General features: G+C 57.8%; 1 protein-coding gene across 1 annotated transcript in view; it reads right to left on the reverse strand.

Annotated features, from left to right (window-relative positions):
• The window catches only part of RBFOX3 (RNA binding protein, fox-1 homolog 3), an 86,957-nt gene that overhangs the window by 11,267 nt on the left and 58,859 nt on the right, over positions 1–16,831 (reverse strand). Inside the window, exons 2-4 of the mRNA XM_021707655.1 lie at positions 11,443–11,697; positions 3,130–3,267; positions 151–204 (exon numbers count right to left, since the gene is read on the reverse strand). Of these exons, the coding sequence (XP_021563330.1) occupies positions 151–204; positions 3,130–3,267; positions 11,443–11,697 (447 nt within the window). The remainder of the gene's footprint in view (positions 1–150; positions 205–3,129; positions 3,268–11,442; positions 11,698–16,831) is intronic.

Here is a 16,831-nt window from a genome sequence, read left to right on the forward strand (position 1 = left end):
TGGGGGCGGAAGAGCGGGGAATACAAGCACCCGTGTCGCTCAGGGGTCCTCGGGCGCGAAGCTCTCCAGGAAGGAAACGCACATTTCCCACGTTAGCCTGGCGGGACCTACAGCGGCGCTGTAACGGCGGCAGCTCCGTGCGCCACCCACCTTGGAGCCCCGCTCGTTAAAAATGATCTCCACGTCTAAAATTTTTCCGAATTGCTGCAGAGACAGAGACAGAGAGGGGGGTGGGGGAGACAGGAGAGGGTGGGTTAAGATCGAGGTCGGGCTCACCCCTACTCCACTCCTGAGACTGTCCTCTGCCTGGGAACCCCTCCCACCTCCTGTGGAAGAGGAGGAAGAGGAGCCCCGGGTGTAGTACGGGGGGCAGGGACGGCCCTCCCCACCTTCTTCTGGAGGCTCTTGTCTTCTTCCTTGGGGAGTCTTTCCTGCCAAGACACTGCCTCATCTGCTGGCTGGGGGACAGGGATGGGTGTGGCATCACCACTGTCCCTTCCTCTCCCTGCTGGGAGTCGGCCACCATGGGGATGGGATGTCCAAGACATTGCAGCCACCCCCGGTTGACACTAAAGAGTAAAGGTCTGCTGAGAGGCCCTTCTTCGATGGAAGGGGTGGGGCGTGAGCCCCTAAGTGCCACAGGGAAGGAAAAGCGCTGACATGGGGAAATGGGGGTGGAGGCCACCGGAGATCAGGATCCCTGGCTGGGAGATGAGACCCTTGGGCCGCCTTGAGATGGGGAGGAGGATGTCCGGCAAGGGAAGACTGGTGGGGGGAGTGGAAAGAATAGGAGGAGGGAGGAACTTATGCCCAGGCCCCCTGGGAACCTGCACCACCTGCCTCCTGGGCCTTGGGGCTGGGAGGGTGTGGGGTGCAGAGCAGCAGTGACTCAAACCCTGACCCTTGCCTGTGCGGGACACGTGGGCCAGCCAGGCCAAGATGCTCTGCCTGCTCCATCCTGTCCTGTCACTGGCCAGGAGTCCCCATGGGGTGGCCTGTCTCTCTCACTGGTATGTGAGGCTATGAACCTGTGAACCAGGTCCCCAACCAATGGCCGTGAGGTCCCCAGGCACCCGCCCTGAAGCCTCTTTCACCTCCAAACAGCCCCACAGGCGGGGGTGGGGTGGGGAAGGGAAAAGTCAGACTGCAACAAAACCCCAACTCTGCCAGAAGCTGAAAAGTGAACAGTTGCAAGCTGGTGTCCCGTCCTGCAGGGACCCAGTGAGCTGAAAGGTCATGGTCCCCCCATCCTGCAGGGACCCAGTGGACAGATGGGTGATGGTTCCCCCATCCTGCAAGGACCCAATGAATGGATTGGTGATGGTCTACATGTCCTGCAGGGACCCCGTGAGCTGACAGGTGATGGTACCCTTGTCTTGCAGGGACCCAGTGATCTGACAGGTGATGGTATCCCCGTCTTACAGGGACCCAGTGAGCTGACAGGTGATGGTTCTCCCATCCTGAAGGGACCCAGTGAGCAGATGGGTGATGGTTCTCCCATCCTGCAAGGACCCAGTGGATGGTACAGTGATGGCCCCCATGTCCTGCAGGGACCCCATGAACTGAGAGGTGATGGTACCCCCGTCTTACAGGGACCCAGTGAGCTGACAGGTGATGGTTCCCCCTTCCTGCAGGGACCCAGTGAGCAGATGGGTGATGGTTCTCCCATCCTGCAAGGACCCAGTGAATGGATCAGTGATGGCCCCCATGTCCTGCAGGGACCCCATGAGCTGACAGGTGATGGTACCCCCGTCTTGCAGGGACCTAGTGAGCTGACAAGTTATGTTCCCCCCCATCCCGCAAGGACCCAGTGAGCTGAAAGAGGATGGCCCCCCTCATCCTGCAGGGACCCAGTGAGCAGATGGGTGAAGGCTCCCTCATTCTGCAGGGACTCAGTGAGTGGATGCACATCGAGGACATCAGTCGGCCAGAGCTCCAAAATGTCAGCTGCTCTAAGGGGCCCCAGGCCCAGAGAGGTCTGGCAGCTTGCCCAGGCCCCAGATCCGAGAGGGGACAGAGTCCTCATGTCTGATGATTCTTCATCTTGCCCACCCTCAGCCAGTCTCAGCTCCAAATCCGATGAGGCCTGGTCTCCAAGATAAGGAGTGAGTATCTGGGGGCCACGTCAGGGACAGGTGCTGAGACCTGCCCATCCCAGGGCCCCTCTGAGGTGCCTCTGTCTGACAACTTGCAGCTGGGTGGGGGTGGAGCGGGAGAGGGCTGGGGTCCAGGAGCCAGAGCTGCCTGGCTGTGCAGCAGAGGTGATGGGTGCAGTGGCAGGCAGTGGAGGAGGGTGGGACTGGAGGGGACCAAACACATGGATAGACTGCATGGTCCTCTGTGGCTGAGGCAGGCCTAGAAGCCCGGAGGGCTGTTGCTTGCTCACCCATTACTCGGCAGTCCCCCCGCCCCCGCCATCTCCCTGCACCTGTGGCCATCAGCACCTGCTAGGTGCTGAAGTCCAACAGCAGAATAAAGTGACTGCAGGACTCAAGGACAACCCCTTGAGTTTTCACAACCGGCTGGAACCCTCCAGGGCAAAAGCTCGGAACAGATCGGTAGAGTCCAGGGAGGGACTTGTTCCTAGCTTGCTCCCCACCAATTGTTCATTTTCAAGTTGCCCCACCTGGGGAGCCAGGAGGACACAGGCCCAGAGAGGGTGAGTGCCCAGTGCCATAAGGCACACAGCAGAGACCGGGGCTGAGGCCGCTGCTCTGTGGGTGGCCAGAAGGCTGGGCTGCCCTCCAAGGGCCCTCAGCTCAGGAGACAGGAGCCAGAAGGCAGGAACAGGAGAGTCATAGCCAAACAGGCTGCTGGCCCTCTGGGGACTCTATATGGCCCCTGAGGACAGGTGGCACAAGGGTGGTGGGTAGACTTATGGCCAGGAAGTGGGGAGGCTGGAGTTGGAGGAGAAGTCACAACAGATCCCTCTTCCCAGAGCTTGAGGCCTCCACTCCCCCCCCCGCAGGTTCGGATCAGAAGGAAAGAATTCTGGGACCCCTGCAACTCAAGCAGTGGGAGGCAGGAAACCAGGGGAGCAGGCATGGGGAGGGGCCAGGGGCTGTGGGGCACGGCCCTGGAGCTGGGCCGGGTGCAGAGGGCGGGATGGACGGGGTCGCGAACACTCACCCCGAACATTTGCCGCAGGTCGGGGTCCCTGAACCGGAAGGGGATGTTGGAGACATGTAGCCGCTTGGGCTGCTGCTTCTCTGTGGGGTCGGAGGGGTGGAGCGGCTGGCTGTCCGTCTGTGCCGCCTCATCTGTCTGCTGTGGGGAGAGGACCAGGCTGTGGAGGCTGCCCCCAGGAATCAAGACACGCCCGACCCCTTTGTTGCTCCTGGCCTCGGGCCTGGGACCTGGAGGGAATCTGGGCAGACACTTCCCACGAGAAATAGCACAGGAGCAGCTGCGTCTGAGAGGTCCCGCCTCCAAGCCTTGGCCCACACAGTGCCTGTGAGGCCACCTCCCTCCTGCCACCCCCGTGCAGAACCTCCTGGCCTGGTCTGTTCTCTGCTCCCTCAGCTCAGGCCTGTCCACAGAAGTCGAATCTCAGTGGGCTCTCAGCCCCAATGACTACATGGTTCTCGAGAAAGTTCTGGGAGCATGAGGGCTATTCTGGCTTTCAGGGCTTGATGTTAAAGTGGAGACAGACTGGAGCGCCGGTCCGAGGGCACATACCACATCCTTTTGCAGTGTGACCCCCCCCCCCCCACACCCTGAGGCTCGTGCTTGTCCTAGGTCCAATGCTGCTACCAGAACTTCTGAAGGTTGCCTCCAGGGTCCTCTCCCAAGGCATGGGGCGGCCAAGTTCAGGCCATTATTGTTAGTCCTTATTTGGTGGGCAGATGGGCTCCCAAGGACTTGGTTCTTGGGAAAAGCCACCCACGTGCAAGTCCCCGCCCTGCTCCCCGTGAGAAGAGGGCTGAGACAACACCCTGTAGCCTGTGCCATGCTGCTCTTGTGGGGACTTCTTCAGTGGACAGGCCATGAGCTCAGGGCGAGGCTGGTCTTCAGCCTGGCTCAGTCCTGGCGGCATCCGCAGAGGAAAAGCAGATGGGGCAGGCATGCAACGTTGGCCAGGTGGTCACACATGGGACTGTGTGCAGTGGCCATTAGCTCACCTGGGCCCAGCCCGAGGCCTTCCACAGGTCAGCCCCAAACACACCCAAACTGCAGATGCCACGCTGTGACCTGTTCTGCTTAGCCCGTCGGCAAGTGGGTGGCACCGGAGAGGCTCCTGGTGGCCAGAGACACAGGTGGGTGGATGGACGCCCAGCTCCTGCCATGGGGTTCTCACTGCCAAGGTCCTCCAGGGTGGCTGAGCTCAGCAGCTGCAGGGACGTCAGGTTGATAACACACTTTCTACGGGTTTCCTTTGCTTTCCCGCTTCCATTCCCTACTGCCCCTGGAGGTTACTGTGGGATCAACTCCCAAATAAACTGCTTGCACTTTTGCATCCTTGTCTCTGGGTCTGCTTCTGGGATAGGACGCCCGCTGATGGTATGCAGGTTTCTGGTCCCAGCCAACCCGATTCTTTCTGGAGCAGCAGAGGAGGATGCTGAGGTGCCCGGAAGCCCACACTGTAGGCAGTGCAAATGGAAGTGCTGATGACACGGTCTCCTGGGTAGTCTGTGGAGCAGAGGCAGTCGGCTGGGGAGGTGGGAGGAGAAATGTTGCCACAGGTCTCCAGGATGCTCCCGGATGTGTAAGCTACTTTCAGGTGGGAGTCTGTCGTTGGCTCTTAAGCCTCCCAGAGTCAGGAGAGTGGGTGGGCAGCCTGAGGGCACTGTGCCCGAGGCTTTATTCTGCAGTGGAGGAAATGGAACCCAGATGGGTGGAGCCTTGCCCAAAGCCACACTATGGCAAAATGGCTGGAGGTTGGTCCCTAAACCCCTGTCGAGTGGCTGCCCTTGGTGACCATCTCAGGCCACTCCCCCGCATTCCTGCACTCAGGAGACTCTGAACAGGCTCCAGGATAGCAGGTGCCCTTAGGTGACCAGAGGGAGGTCACCACTTCCTGGGCTGCTTAGGGAGGTCGGGCACACAACCTCCCCATGCCCCAGCCTCTTCCTTGGCGATGGCTCCCAGAACTCAGGTGGCGAGCTGGCAGTGGGGTCTGGGGAGTTGCAAAGGCTGTGGAGTGGGGTCTGGGGGGTTGCAAGGGCTGTGCAATGTCTGTTCTGATATTCCCTAGGTGCAGCTCTGCTTTGCTGCACTGAGAAGCGTGCACACGGGGCACATCCCAAGACATCCTCGTGTTCCCTGGGTGTGCGCCGCATGGCCGGCCTCAGCACATTGGCCATTTGACATGTGTTGGCCCAGTTCTCACGAGTGTGCGTTTTCTGAGCCCCATATATCCCCAAGGTGTAGGGCTGCAGGTGGATCTGGCTTCTCCCTCGGGGCCCCCGAAAGGGGATGAGTAGCCAGGGCTCTCAGAGGGCATGTGCCCTCAAGCTTCAGTAAACTGGACAGCGACTCCTTGGAGATCCCCAACTCCCAGGGGCCCATCCGCAGGAGCTGGAGCTTTAGCAGGGGATGTCCACGGTAGGCACAGCTGGTAGGGCCAGGAGGGTGCATCACAGGACTCTGCAGACTTCTGGTCTGGTGTGCATCAGATCCCTAGTGACGGGCAATGCAGAGCACTTGACAGGGACACACTGGGGGCACCCCCATCCAAGCCTAGGGACCTGGAGATGCCCAGCAGCCCAGTTTCCCAGTTCTGCTGCCGTCCTCCTTGCTCCCGATCTTTTTTGCAGAAAGCCAGTCAGTGTTAGACCTGCAGAGGAGTCGATCTTACCCCGGAACTGAAGCGAAACCGTCCAAGCATCCACTAAGCCCCACCTTCTGGCCACAACAGGTGCGGCTCTTTCCTTTTCGGTGGAACCGTGCAGTCAGGGTGGGCATGGTGCCTCCATTAGACTGCCTCCCAGTGCTCTCCACACACCTGTGCTCCTCTTGGGTCTGCGTGACTAATGGAGTCATCCTGGATTTGGGAATCCAGCCTGGATGGGGCATGCAATGCTCTATTTTGACCAGCAGAGGGCAGTGGGCTGCACGCCAACCAGCAGGACAGCCAGAACTGGCCCCCATCCCATCCAGAGGCGCTATGAACATTCTGGGAGGCCAGGTGCCTAGGGGCCACGGGAAGGCACTGATGAGGCAGGGGCGTAAGGGGCTCGTGCCCCCCTCCCAAAGCCCTAAAGTGGAGCAGCCGAGGGTGAGGCGGGAAAACAGGGTGACGGGGTGAGTGGGACAGGCCACAGGTGGGGCCAGGGCACAGTGAGGAAGGCGCCCCTCGGCTCCCCATCTCCAGCTCAGCCAAGGACACAGGCTGATGAACGGGTTCAATGACTGTAAAATTGTAAGATGTGCCGAGAAACCCCAGAGCGTAACTGCATACTGGCTGCCCCTGAGGGGAGACGGTGCCTTCCTGTCATTTATCACAGCAGTTCCAGCGGCCTCCTCCGTCTCGCCACCTTTTCAGTGGGGCTTTCTTTCCCCTCCTTTTAAAAAGGCGATCTTTGCTTCCAGTTCTCAAACAGGGACAAAGGAAACAGCAACAGGGACACGCCCTTCCTTTGCTTCTGTGTCCTTCCCATCTCTGACTTGATCCAGCCATCATGCACTGATTGCCCGTCCTCCAACCCAAGGCCAGGAGCCAGTTCCTGGTGGGCTAGGGACAGCGTCGCATCTGGAGCATCTCCCACTCTTCCCATCCTCCAAAAAGCCTGCACCGCCTTCTGCTTGCACCGCAAGCTCAGCACAGAGAGAGGCCAAAAGAGTGAGCCCTGCCCAGGGGCCAGTGGATCCAGGCAGACCCTGGGTGGCAGCAGGATCCAGTGGCCCTGACACTGGGACGGAGCCAAGCTTTGCTGATGCAACACAAGATGAACCGGCTTTGGAAATTCCTTCCTCTGCAGCTCCATCTCCTCTCTTCCTGTTCCTCCAAAGGCCTGGGCACTTAACACAAGGACACGGCTGTGGGCTCTGATGCCTCGCCAGGGTGACCCCCTGGTGGCCATCAGTCGGCCTCGGAGGAGAGGTTCTTCATGTGAACAGTTCATTGGGAGTGTCTTCTTCAAGGCTGGGGCACTGGTGGCCCCTCCTCGGGTGGGGCTGTGGGCACTCACTTAGACTGTTTGAAGGACACATGCTTCCCAGCACCCTGCTGGCTGCTGCACTTGTGGCATGGGCGACCGATCCACACATGGCTGTTGCCAGTCCACCAGCCGGCTGGCGGCATCACGGCTGAGTCTCATCCTGGCGTTTGTCTGAAGGCCGACTCCTCTTCTCTTCTCCTTTTCTCATGGCAGACTCCAACCTCGGTCCACCCCTCCTCACCCTTTCCTCGAGCCCTGAGAGTCAAGAATGCAGGGACCAAGGCTGCAGCTCCCGGGGAAGGAAGGAGGGCCTGGGAGCTGGGACAAAGACAAGGTAAAGACGAAGTGGTCCCAGTGGAAGATCGGGGAGCAGGGGGAACTGGGACAGGAATCTGAGCCGACAGTGAAGCCAGAGGTGCAGAACTCAGATTCCTGGCCAGCAGTGACATGCGGTCCCCTCTGGCAGGTGGGGGAGTCCATGTGGCCTTGAGGTGGACACATGTGCGTGCACCATCTTCACTGGCCTGGAAAACTCTGACACCAACCCCATCTTCCTCCACCTGGTCAGGCCTCTGCAGTGGCCCTGGGTGCACTGTTCCAGAATTTCCTATCTGCATGACAGTCTCTCTTAGCATGCTGGGGGTCCCTCAAGCACAAAGACTGTGTATGATCCCCTGGACCCACAGTGCTGGCACCTTTGTGACTCTGAGTGAGTAAATGAATGGATGCTCCAGGTAGTGGTTCCCCAACAGTGAATGCAGACCCTGGGGGATCTGGGGGTAGTGAGGTGGGGTTCCCTCATCTATCTGCAACCTGGTCACACTCTGTACTCTGCACTGTCTTTGGTCAAAATAATGTGGATGATGGCATGGTGACAAGAGTGAGAGAAATGGAACCCGCATTCAGGTGTGCCTGAACTCAAGGGTCCTAGCCATATAACCTTCCCCGTCACGGGATGAGATGGCATACCCAGGCCGAACAGGGAGGGTCCTCTGTATTTCTGGATGGTGAGGAGAGGTCTCTGGTGCAGAGGAGAAGGGCTGTTCCAGGTTGGATCAATGACTTTCCAACTGATCAAGGTTGGAAAGTCATTGGGGGTGGTTGGGACCCACCCTGGAGGGTGCTGAGACCACGGAAATAGCACAAGTTCTGCCTTCTGTGGGGTCCTTGAGGCCAAAGACTTGAGAGTCATAGCACTGTCCATGGGCTGAGGGTCCCCCAGCATCTGGGTTTCTTTCCACAGCGTCAGCTGTGCCTCTCTTACTAGGGGGACAGGGGGACGGGGTATGCTTCAGGCATCTATCCTGGGCGGTGGAGGTGTCAGGAATTTCCCATCAATTCCCAGTTGGAAACCATCTTGAGGGAAGAGGAGAAGAAAGATACTTGGTGACTCCAGAAATTCCAGGAAAGCCTTTACTTGGCTAGAGCCCAGCATACTTGTCTTTGGGGGTCCTGGGGAGGTGAGAGGGGAGGGCAGAGGCGTGGGGAAGGGTTGCGGGGTCACCACTCTCTCTATCCACACCACCATCCTCAGGTCTTCTGGCCAGGAGTCTGCCTTCTAGAGGCCAGCTCTGCAACAGCTACCAGCATGGCAGGAGGTGTGGGAACTGGACCAGCTCTCAGAGTTCTCCCTTCCTGCTAGTCCTGGCTATGCTTCCTGCCAGGGCAGCCCATGCTCACCAGCAGAAGGAAACCCACTTGGGTCAGAGGGCAGAGAGACTCTGGTGTCTGAGGCCCAAGGAAGGGCCAGAGGCCGCCAGTTCTGACCTGGTGCTGACCTGGGCAGCAGGAGGGAGCAGTCCCTGGGGGAGGGACTTCATAGGTGATGGATAAAGAAGAGATCAGAGGACTTGGTGGCTGGCTGCACACGGGCCCTTGAATGTCCCAGGAACTCAAGGGGACACCCTGGGCAGGTCTGGACCAAAGCTCTGAGCCCACCTCACTTGTTACCCCGTACCTCTCCGTCCTAACACCTAATGCCAGGTTGCTTGGGCAGGGCCCAGAGGAGAGCCGAGTGAGCCAAAAGAGCCCTCCATAAGCACAGGACACCTGAGCCAGCAAGGAGTTCTTCGACCTTTGGCCATGAGTGCCGGACAGGCTCTCTGGAGGAAGATGATCCTGGAACCTTAGAACACCCTTCCCAGCTCCTCCAATGTGGGGAGATGCTATCTGAATGAACACTCCAAGGTCAGAGAGCTCCTGCTCTCCAGAGGTGGCCCAAGTCTTTGGGGGACAGCTCTGGGTATCCTGAAGGTCTTCTTGCGACCGTGGGTACAGTAACCTGTAGTCCTGCACTGGATACTAGGTCATGGAGGAAAACACTCTCCTCCATGTCCTCAGATGAAAGATCTGCAGCCATGACCCTGACCTCCTTGACCTGAGATCCCCAGCCCAAAGAGAGGAAGGTCAAGGCTGTCTGTTCATCCCCAGGGCTCAGGGTGTTCTTGGCCAAGGCACTTTTCTTGGGAGGTGCTTTCCTTGGGAGGCACTCGGGGTTGGTGACCTGGACAGGGAGACTCTCACCCTCTTAGAGTCTTCTACTCTCTGGATGCAGTGACCTTTTCAGCAGCTGCTGCTTCCTCCAGGACTCTCTCTAAGGCTGGTGGACTCTCACACAAGCCAGGCCTCCCCTTCCAGCTTTCCTGTCCTCGATTGGTGGAAATCAGAGGCCAGTGCTGGTCATTTCTTCTCCCCAGAGCTAACTCAGTGCCTGGATACAGTAGGTGCCCAGAAAACGTCTGCTGAATGAAGGAGGGCTTTATGTGTGCCCTGGTAGGGTGCATCTGGTGGCCCCTGTTGTCAAGTAGGCCTCTGGGCTCATCGTAGCTGCTTGGCTATCAGCTGTCCCTATTTTGTGTCATCTGCGACTCTGACCATCTGGTCTCCTATGTTTTCCTCCAGGACGAACACCTGTGGCTCACCAGGAGAGACTCCCTGCTTTGTTCACAGGAGACTGTCAGAGATTTGACCAGTTAAGCCTTGTCTACTGGAAGCTGTTTGAAAGAGACCCAGATGTTCCACTGTGACTTATTTCTAGTGATCCTGCTCTGACACCCAGGATCACCTCTTTCTTTTCTGAGCACACGCAGGTCTTGGGTTTGATGTCAGAACCACAGCAGCCCGGACAGTAAGGCTTGGCTCCTACTTCTACCACTCCGTGGTGGGCCTGGCCTTTTTCATATGTGGCTGCGGCTGTAGGAATCCCGAGGGAATCTCTCTGGCTTAGGAGATGAGGAATGGAAGAGGCTGATGGCTTTGGAACAGACTCAGACTGCCTGTGTTCTGAGCAGGGAGAAGGGGCACTGCTGGGCACCAGGTGAGGGTGAGGTCCAGCCGAGGGGTCAGCTAGGTGGGCTCTCGCCATGGAAAGTTTAGGTAATGCTGGTGTCAGTCCCTGCCCACACACGGAGCAGAGGGCCCCATTTGGGTCCACACAGCATCTTGGGAGCCAGGTTGGATTGGGGAGCCCTGAGGGAGCGCGGTTGGGAGGGGGGCCCGTCGGGAGGCCGCCAGGGTGGTGCCTCTGGGCAGCACAGCGAAGGCTGGCCTCCTGCCCAGCCCCCGCCAGCCAGCGCCTGGGACAGAGCCAGCAGGGACAGTTGGATGAACCCAAAGTCCCAAAGCAGGGGTGGGGGAGGCACACGAGGCACAAAGTGAAGAGGATCAGAGAAAGGGATGGGACAGGGCGGGTAGGGGCTCCGGGGGGTGGGGTGGAGGCCGGTCTTGGCCTGGTCTCCGCATGGGAGCCCACCCCAGGCCGGCCACTCCTTGCCAGCTCCCTCTGCTCTCAGGAAATCTGAGAAGTGCAGGGCTCAGCACTTTCGCCTGGGAACTGCATTACAACCACATAATTGAAGCTATCTGATTGGAGGCCAGCCAAGCAGGTAGATTACAAGTGATTAGAAATGATAGGAGGGCCTGCAACCCGAGACAGCCAGCGAGATGGGGCCTGGAGGGCCCTGGGCCATCTCCCCGCCCCGCTCTGCCTCTGGCCTCGGCCTTCTCCCTCACTTTCCATTAACAGGTCGCTGGCAGCCGAGGACAGGCTTTCCACCTCCCAGACAAGGCGAGAGCTGGCCTCAAGGGGGAAGCCAGGCAGCCCCGCCCCTCGGTGCCTGGCAGTCCTTGCAGGTCCCTGGTGCTGGAGGACAAGCAGGGGGCAGGGAGCTCCTTCAAGGGGCGTGAGGACCCCTGCCCCGGAGCCCCGCCTGAGACCTGCCCTTGCACACACAGAGACCCCTCCCAGGGCCCCCCCACCCGGCCTGCCTCCTGCCTTCCTGGGCTGCCCTTCTTCTAGGTGGGGATTCCTCCCCGCAGCCCCTGGGGTCACGGGGCCCCTTACCGGCACTGTCTGGGTCCCGGCGATGGGCTGCGTGCTGGCCTCGGTGCCTGGCTGCTCGGGGTGGGTCTGTGCTGGTGTGTACAGGGTCATGCCGTGCTCTGGGGGGACCGGGGTCTGGCCGGAGTAGTCCTGCGTGGGGTGAGGCGGGGGCGGGGCGTACTCGGCAGGGATGCCGTTCTGTGGCGGAGGGGGGTACTGGGCGGGGGGGTAGGGCTGGGCCATCGCTTCAGGCGGAGCCGTGGCGTCCTGATCGCTCTGTGGAGGGAGAGAGAGCAAGGCCTGGTTAGAACTTTGTCCCCTTCCCAGAGCCTGTGAGGAATGGCGCCTTTCTGCTGAGCGGGTTTTCCAGAAGCCTCTGTAGAAAGAACGCAGTATTTTTAACAGCCTTTTCCAGGCCTCCTGCACAGGAGGCTCCCTGGCATGAGGGGCTCCCAATGCGGGCGGGCTTCCCAGCACTGGCACCAGCTCAGAGCTGGAGGAGGTGCTGGGCAGGGATGTGTGGGGGAGCCCAGGTCTGGAGTGAGACACCCCAGGGTTTGAGCCCACCTACTCATACCTGTCAGAGCTGAGCACACAACTTAAGGTTTTTTAAAACCCACCTAATCTTAAAACATTAATCATTTTATTTTGAGATAATTGTAGCGTCACATGCAGTTGCAAGAACACAGAACAATCCATGTACCTTCTGCCCAGGGTCCCCCAGTGGTGACATCCCCAACACCATCACCCCTGGGATATAGACAATGACCCAGTCAAGACCCCCGACATTCCATCAGCGTGAGGATACTGCCCGTTGCCCTTTGATAGCCAACCCACCTACCTCCCACCTCATCAAGGTCTTTAAGCCTTGGTTTTCTCACTGGAGAGCTAGAGTAAGTGGATGGAGATGAACGCAGAGCCTGGCACTCCCTCCCCCAGCGACGGTCATTACTATGAGGCATCAACAGGGCCTGGAAGGCTCTAGCCTCTGTCTCAGGGATCCCTGGGGCGAACTTCCAAAGAGCCCTCCCTGCCCTCTCCAAGGTCTGCTGCCCGGGAGGGAAGAAGTGCTTTCCCAGCTACTCCCAGGGGCTCCTAGAAGCCAGATCCCCAGCAACGCTCAAGGGCAGTGGTTTCAAAGTGGGATGTCTGGGCCCAGAGCATCAGCATCACCTGGGAGCTTCTTAGCTGGTGATGCAGATTCTTGGCCCCACTTCAAACCTCCCCCTGCAATCTAGGTGCTCATGAGAACCCCTGACCTAGGAGCAGCCCTGGTGGAAAGAAAGATCTTCACCCTAGAGAAGAGGGCTAGGGTCTTTCATAGTGTCAGAGAGTGGTCTAGGTAGAGGTGAAAGGGGGAGGGGGTTGCAGCCTCTCCTGTCCCCCGTCCGCCACCGCATGTGTCTGTGGTGAGGGAGAGGCCCTATCACCTGCAAGAACAGATGCCATCTTTGCCTGGAACTGCCCACCCAAGTGCTAGGACCTCTGCGCAGACTTGGTCGGGTCTGACACCCCTGGAACCCGTGTCCTTATGGAAGGCGGGTTTGCTCGGAAGAGTGCCCAGCCCGAAGTGGCTGCCACCTCCAGCAGCCTCTTCTCACCTGTGCTTCTCCACCTGGCCATGTTTCCTTCACACCAGTGACGTCAGTGAGCGCCTACTAGATGCACGCACGAGGCTGTGGCTGTCCTTGCAGAGCGGTCTTTCTCCTGCTTCCTTCCAACCTGTAAACTCCCTCTCTGCCCGACTACAGACCTCCCCTCAGCCTCTGGACCTCCAAGTACCAAGGATGCACTTCTCCTGGCAAGGAGCCCATCATGCACCCTGTGCTTCCCCATGGGCCGACCTCACATGTCCCTCTTCTCCCATGGGCACTCGCTCCAGAGCACACGCTCGGTCTTGTGCTCTTCCGTGTCCTTTATTCAGGTCCTCCTTATCTACCCAACAAGTGTTTACGGGCGATGACCCGAGGCTGTGTGTGCTGCTTCAGGCCAGGGTGCTTCCTCCTTCCAATGGAGGTCTGAGGCCACCAACTCTCTTCCCAGGAGCCCAGGAACCTAGGGTGGGTATGCCCGGCCACGAGGGTGGAAGTTGGGCAGCCCAGCCCTCCCCCATTCCCCAAAGCCCCCTCTGCTGGGTTCTGCCTCAGTGCCCCCACCCCAGGATGGACTTGCTGGGCGGTGAGTCCATGGAGTAGAAGTTCTCTCTTCTCCTCCCCTCTCTCAGCAAAGCCAGCTAGCCCCTCCCCTTTCTCTGCAGCCTCTGAAACCGGGGTGGCACGTGAGCCCCTGGACTCCAGGAGCGAAAGGCACACGTGTGCATGCACACATGCTCGCTGGAAGGTTAACGTCCCAAAGTGACCGGCAATGCCCTGTTGCCTCCTGTTAGCATATGTGTTGGGGACCTCGTCCAGTGTGGAGGGGGGGTGCAGGGTGGAGAAAGAGAGGAAAGGAGCAAGGGAACAGCTAGCACCTGGGATGGCCAGAGCCAAGATCAGGAAACAGGAGCAATGAAGGGGAAGAAGGGCGGGGCGTGGTGTGAGGAGGGGCCCTGTCAGTGGCCTGGCAGAGTCCGGGGAGATCAGTTCCCTGATTGACCGGAGGTCTCCCTGATACTCAACTGGCGCCTCCACCAACGTGCACCACCTTCCCAGCCCCCCTCTTCCTCACCTTCTCTGGGGTGGAGATGGGGTGGGCTCCCATCCCACCTGCTGCCTTTTCACCACCTCCAAGCCTCCAAAGGGACCCCCTCCTGGGTCCTATATGGGGCTGAGTGGCAGCTGCCAATCATTCCCACTCACAGTACCGCAGGGCTGGAGCCAGTAGCTAATGAGTGGCAGAGGGAGGGTGGGGTGGGCAAGAGACCCCTGTGAGATGGGGACATTTTAGGGATGCTTCTGATACTGGAGTAAAATCAGCATAATTGAGCCCAGCATGCTCCCTGCTTTTACAGACATTAACTCATTTAATCCTCTTCCAACTCCAAGGTAGATACTATCACTTCCCCATTTCACAGCTAATAAAACAGGTGCAGGTTGGGCATGGTGGCTCATGCCTGTAATCCCAGGATTTTGGGAGGCCAAGGTAAAAGGATCACTTGAGGCCAGGGGTTCAAGACCAGCCTGGGCAACTTAGTGAGACTTCATCTCTACAAAACAAAATGAAACCAAAAAATTAGCCAGGCATGGTGGTGTGTGCCTATAGTCCCAGTTACTTGGGAGGTTGAGGCAGAAGGATCGCTTGAGCCCAGGAGGTTGAGCCTGCAGTAAGCCGTGATTGTGCTGCTACACTCCAGCCTGGGCAACAGAGTGAGACCCCGACTCAAAATGAATAAATGGATAAATAAATAAATGTAAAATAAAATAAGTGCAGAAGCTAAGTGGCTTGCCAGGCTAGACTGGAGAACTGGGCTAGCAACACAGGTTGCCTGGTTCCCAAACCCACCTGTTTACACCTCCACACTGGCTTTCACAGTTGAGTGACAGAGAAAATGCAGAGTAAAAGCCAGTGTGACTCGGTGGGTCTTGAGATGACTGGCAGCACCTTTGCCCTGTGTCTCTTCCACATCTGTGCCGCAGGTGGCGGTGGTCCTGCGAGTGGCCTTCACACCTGGCCGCACATCCCAGTCAGCTGGAGAGCTTTAAAGTGCCCATGCCTGGGCCTCACCCCTAAGCCACTGAGGTGACCTACAACCACAGTTTCCCTGGATATTCTGACATGCAGCCCTAGCATAGAGCCCTGGACCAGATGTGGATGGAAAAGTAGAGGGTATCGGCCCATCCTGAGAGGGCATGTGAGTGCCAACATACAGAGCGCTTTGGGACAGTGTCCCTTTCCTTTTTTTCTTCTTCCCAGTCTCCTGGGTCAGAGTCGATGACAGCCTGGGACTGGGAGGGTGAGCTGAGGAGTCAGGCTTTGGGGATTGTCTCAAGTGACTTCATTAGGGGCAGCTTGTGAGAGTGTCTGGCTCCCCAGGGGATTGTAAGTTCCCAGAGAATGGGGGCCACTTTACTCACCCTTTGTCCCCGTATCTCTGCGTTCAACATAGCTCCTTCTTGCACTCAGAGAGTCTCAAAGCACATGAGTGGGTGGATGGATGGAGGGAGGGAAGGTTAAATGGGTGGCTAGGAGGGTAAATTGATGGGTAAGTGAGCAGGTGGGTAGATGGAAGGATAAATGGATGGATAGAAGAATGGATGGGAGAGTGGAAGAATGAATGGATGGGTAAATGAATGGAGAAGAGGGTAGGTGGATAGGTGGATGGAAAAATGGATGGATGGGTGGGAAGATGGATAGGTGGAAGGGAAGATGAATGGATTGCTGAGTGGGTGAGTGAATGGATGGATGGAAAAGTGAATGGATGGAAAAGTGACTGGGTAGATGGACAAATGCAGAAATTAGTGGATGAATGGGTGGGTGGATGGGTGAACGTATAGATGGATGAATGGAAGGGTGAGTGAGGGAATGAATAAATGGGTGGATGGAAGGATAGGGGTGGATGAATGGGTGAATGGACTAGATGGATGGATGAGGGTGGATAAGTGAGTGAATGAGTGGATGGATGAATGGGAGGGTGGTTGGATAGACAGGTGGATGCTCTCATAAATGGGTAGGGTGGATAAGTGGGTGGATGGGTGGATGCATGGGTGGGTAGATAGTTGGATACATGAATGGATGAAAATATGAATGGGTTGTTGAGTAGGTGAGTGGAAGGATGGATGAAAGATAGATGGAAGAATGGATGGGTGGAAGGGTGAGTGGGTGAATGGATAAATGGGCAAATGAATGGGTGGGTGCATGAATGATGGATGGACGAGAGGGTAGGTGAATGGAGGGGGGAGAAATGAGAAGGTGGGTGGGTGGATAGATAAATGGGTGAGGGACTAAATGGGCAGAAGTCAGGATTGATGAGCGGATGGACAGATGGGTGGGTACATGAATAGGTGGCAGATGGATGGATGGATAGATGGGTGGATGGATAAACAGGTGGCTGAATACATGGATGGTTGAGTGGATGGACGGATAGATGGATGGATGAGTTAAAAAACCAGTCAAGTTATTTATTCTCCCTCTACAGACTTGTCCCTCTCCCCCATCATCACACTCACCTGGAAAAGCTGCTAAGATCCAGCTCTGCCTGCTCCCCTACACAGTCCACACAGATGAAGATAAACACAAAATCGCCCTGAACAATTCAGTCTGGATCCATGACCACTCAATAAGGTTGGCACTGCCATTCATCTCTCATGACCTCAACGGCCATTTCACCCTTCCCCCTCAACCTTCCAAATGTCCTTCATTCTTACTGCTGGGGAGACCTTGCTTCCTATTTTCTGCTCACTGACACGCCTCATGTCCTACACTTTGTCTTCCTTCCCTTCCCTGGGGAGGAGGGTTTACGCTCCACCACACA

Source organism: Carlito syrichta, unplaced genomic scaffold (assembly GCF_000164805.1).
Source record: "Carlito syrichta isolate Samal-C Ts95f unplaced genomic scaffold, Tarsius_syrichta-2.0.1 Scaffold123321, whole genome shotgun sequence".
NCBI classification, from domain to species: Eukaryota; Metazoa; Chordata; class Mammalia; order Primates; family Tarsiidae; genus Carlito; species Carlito syrichta.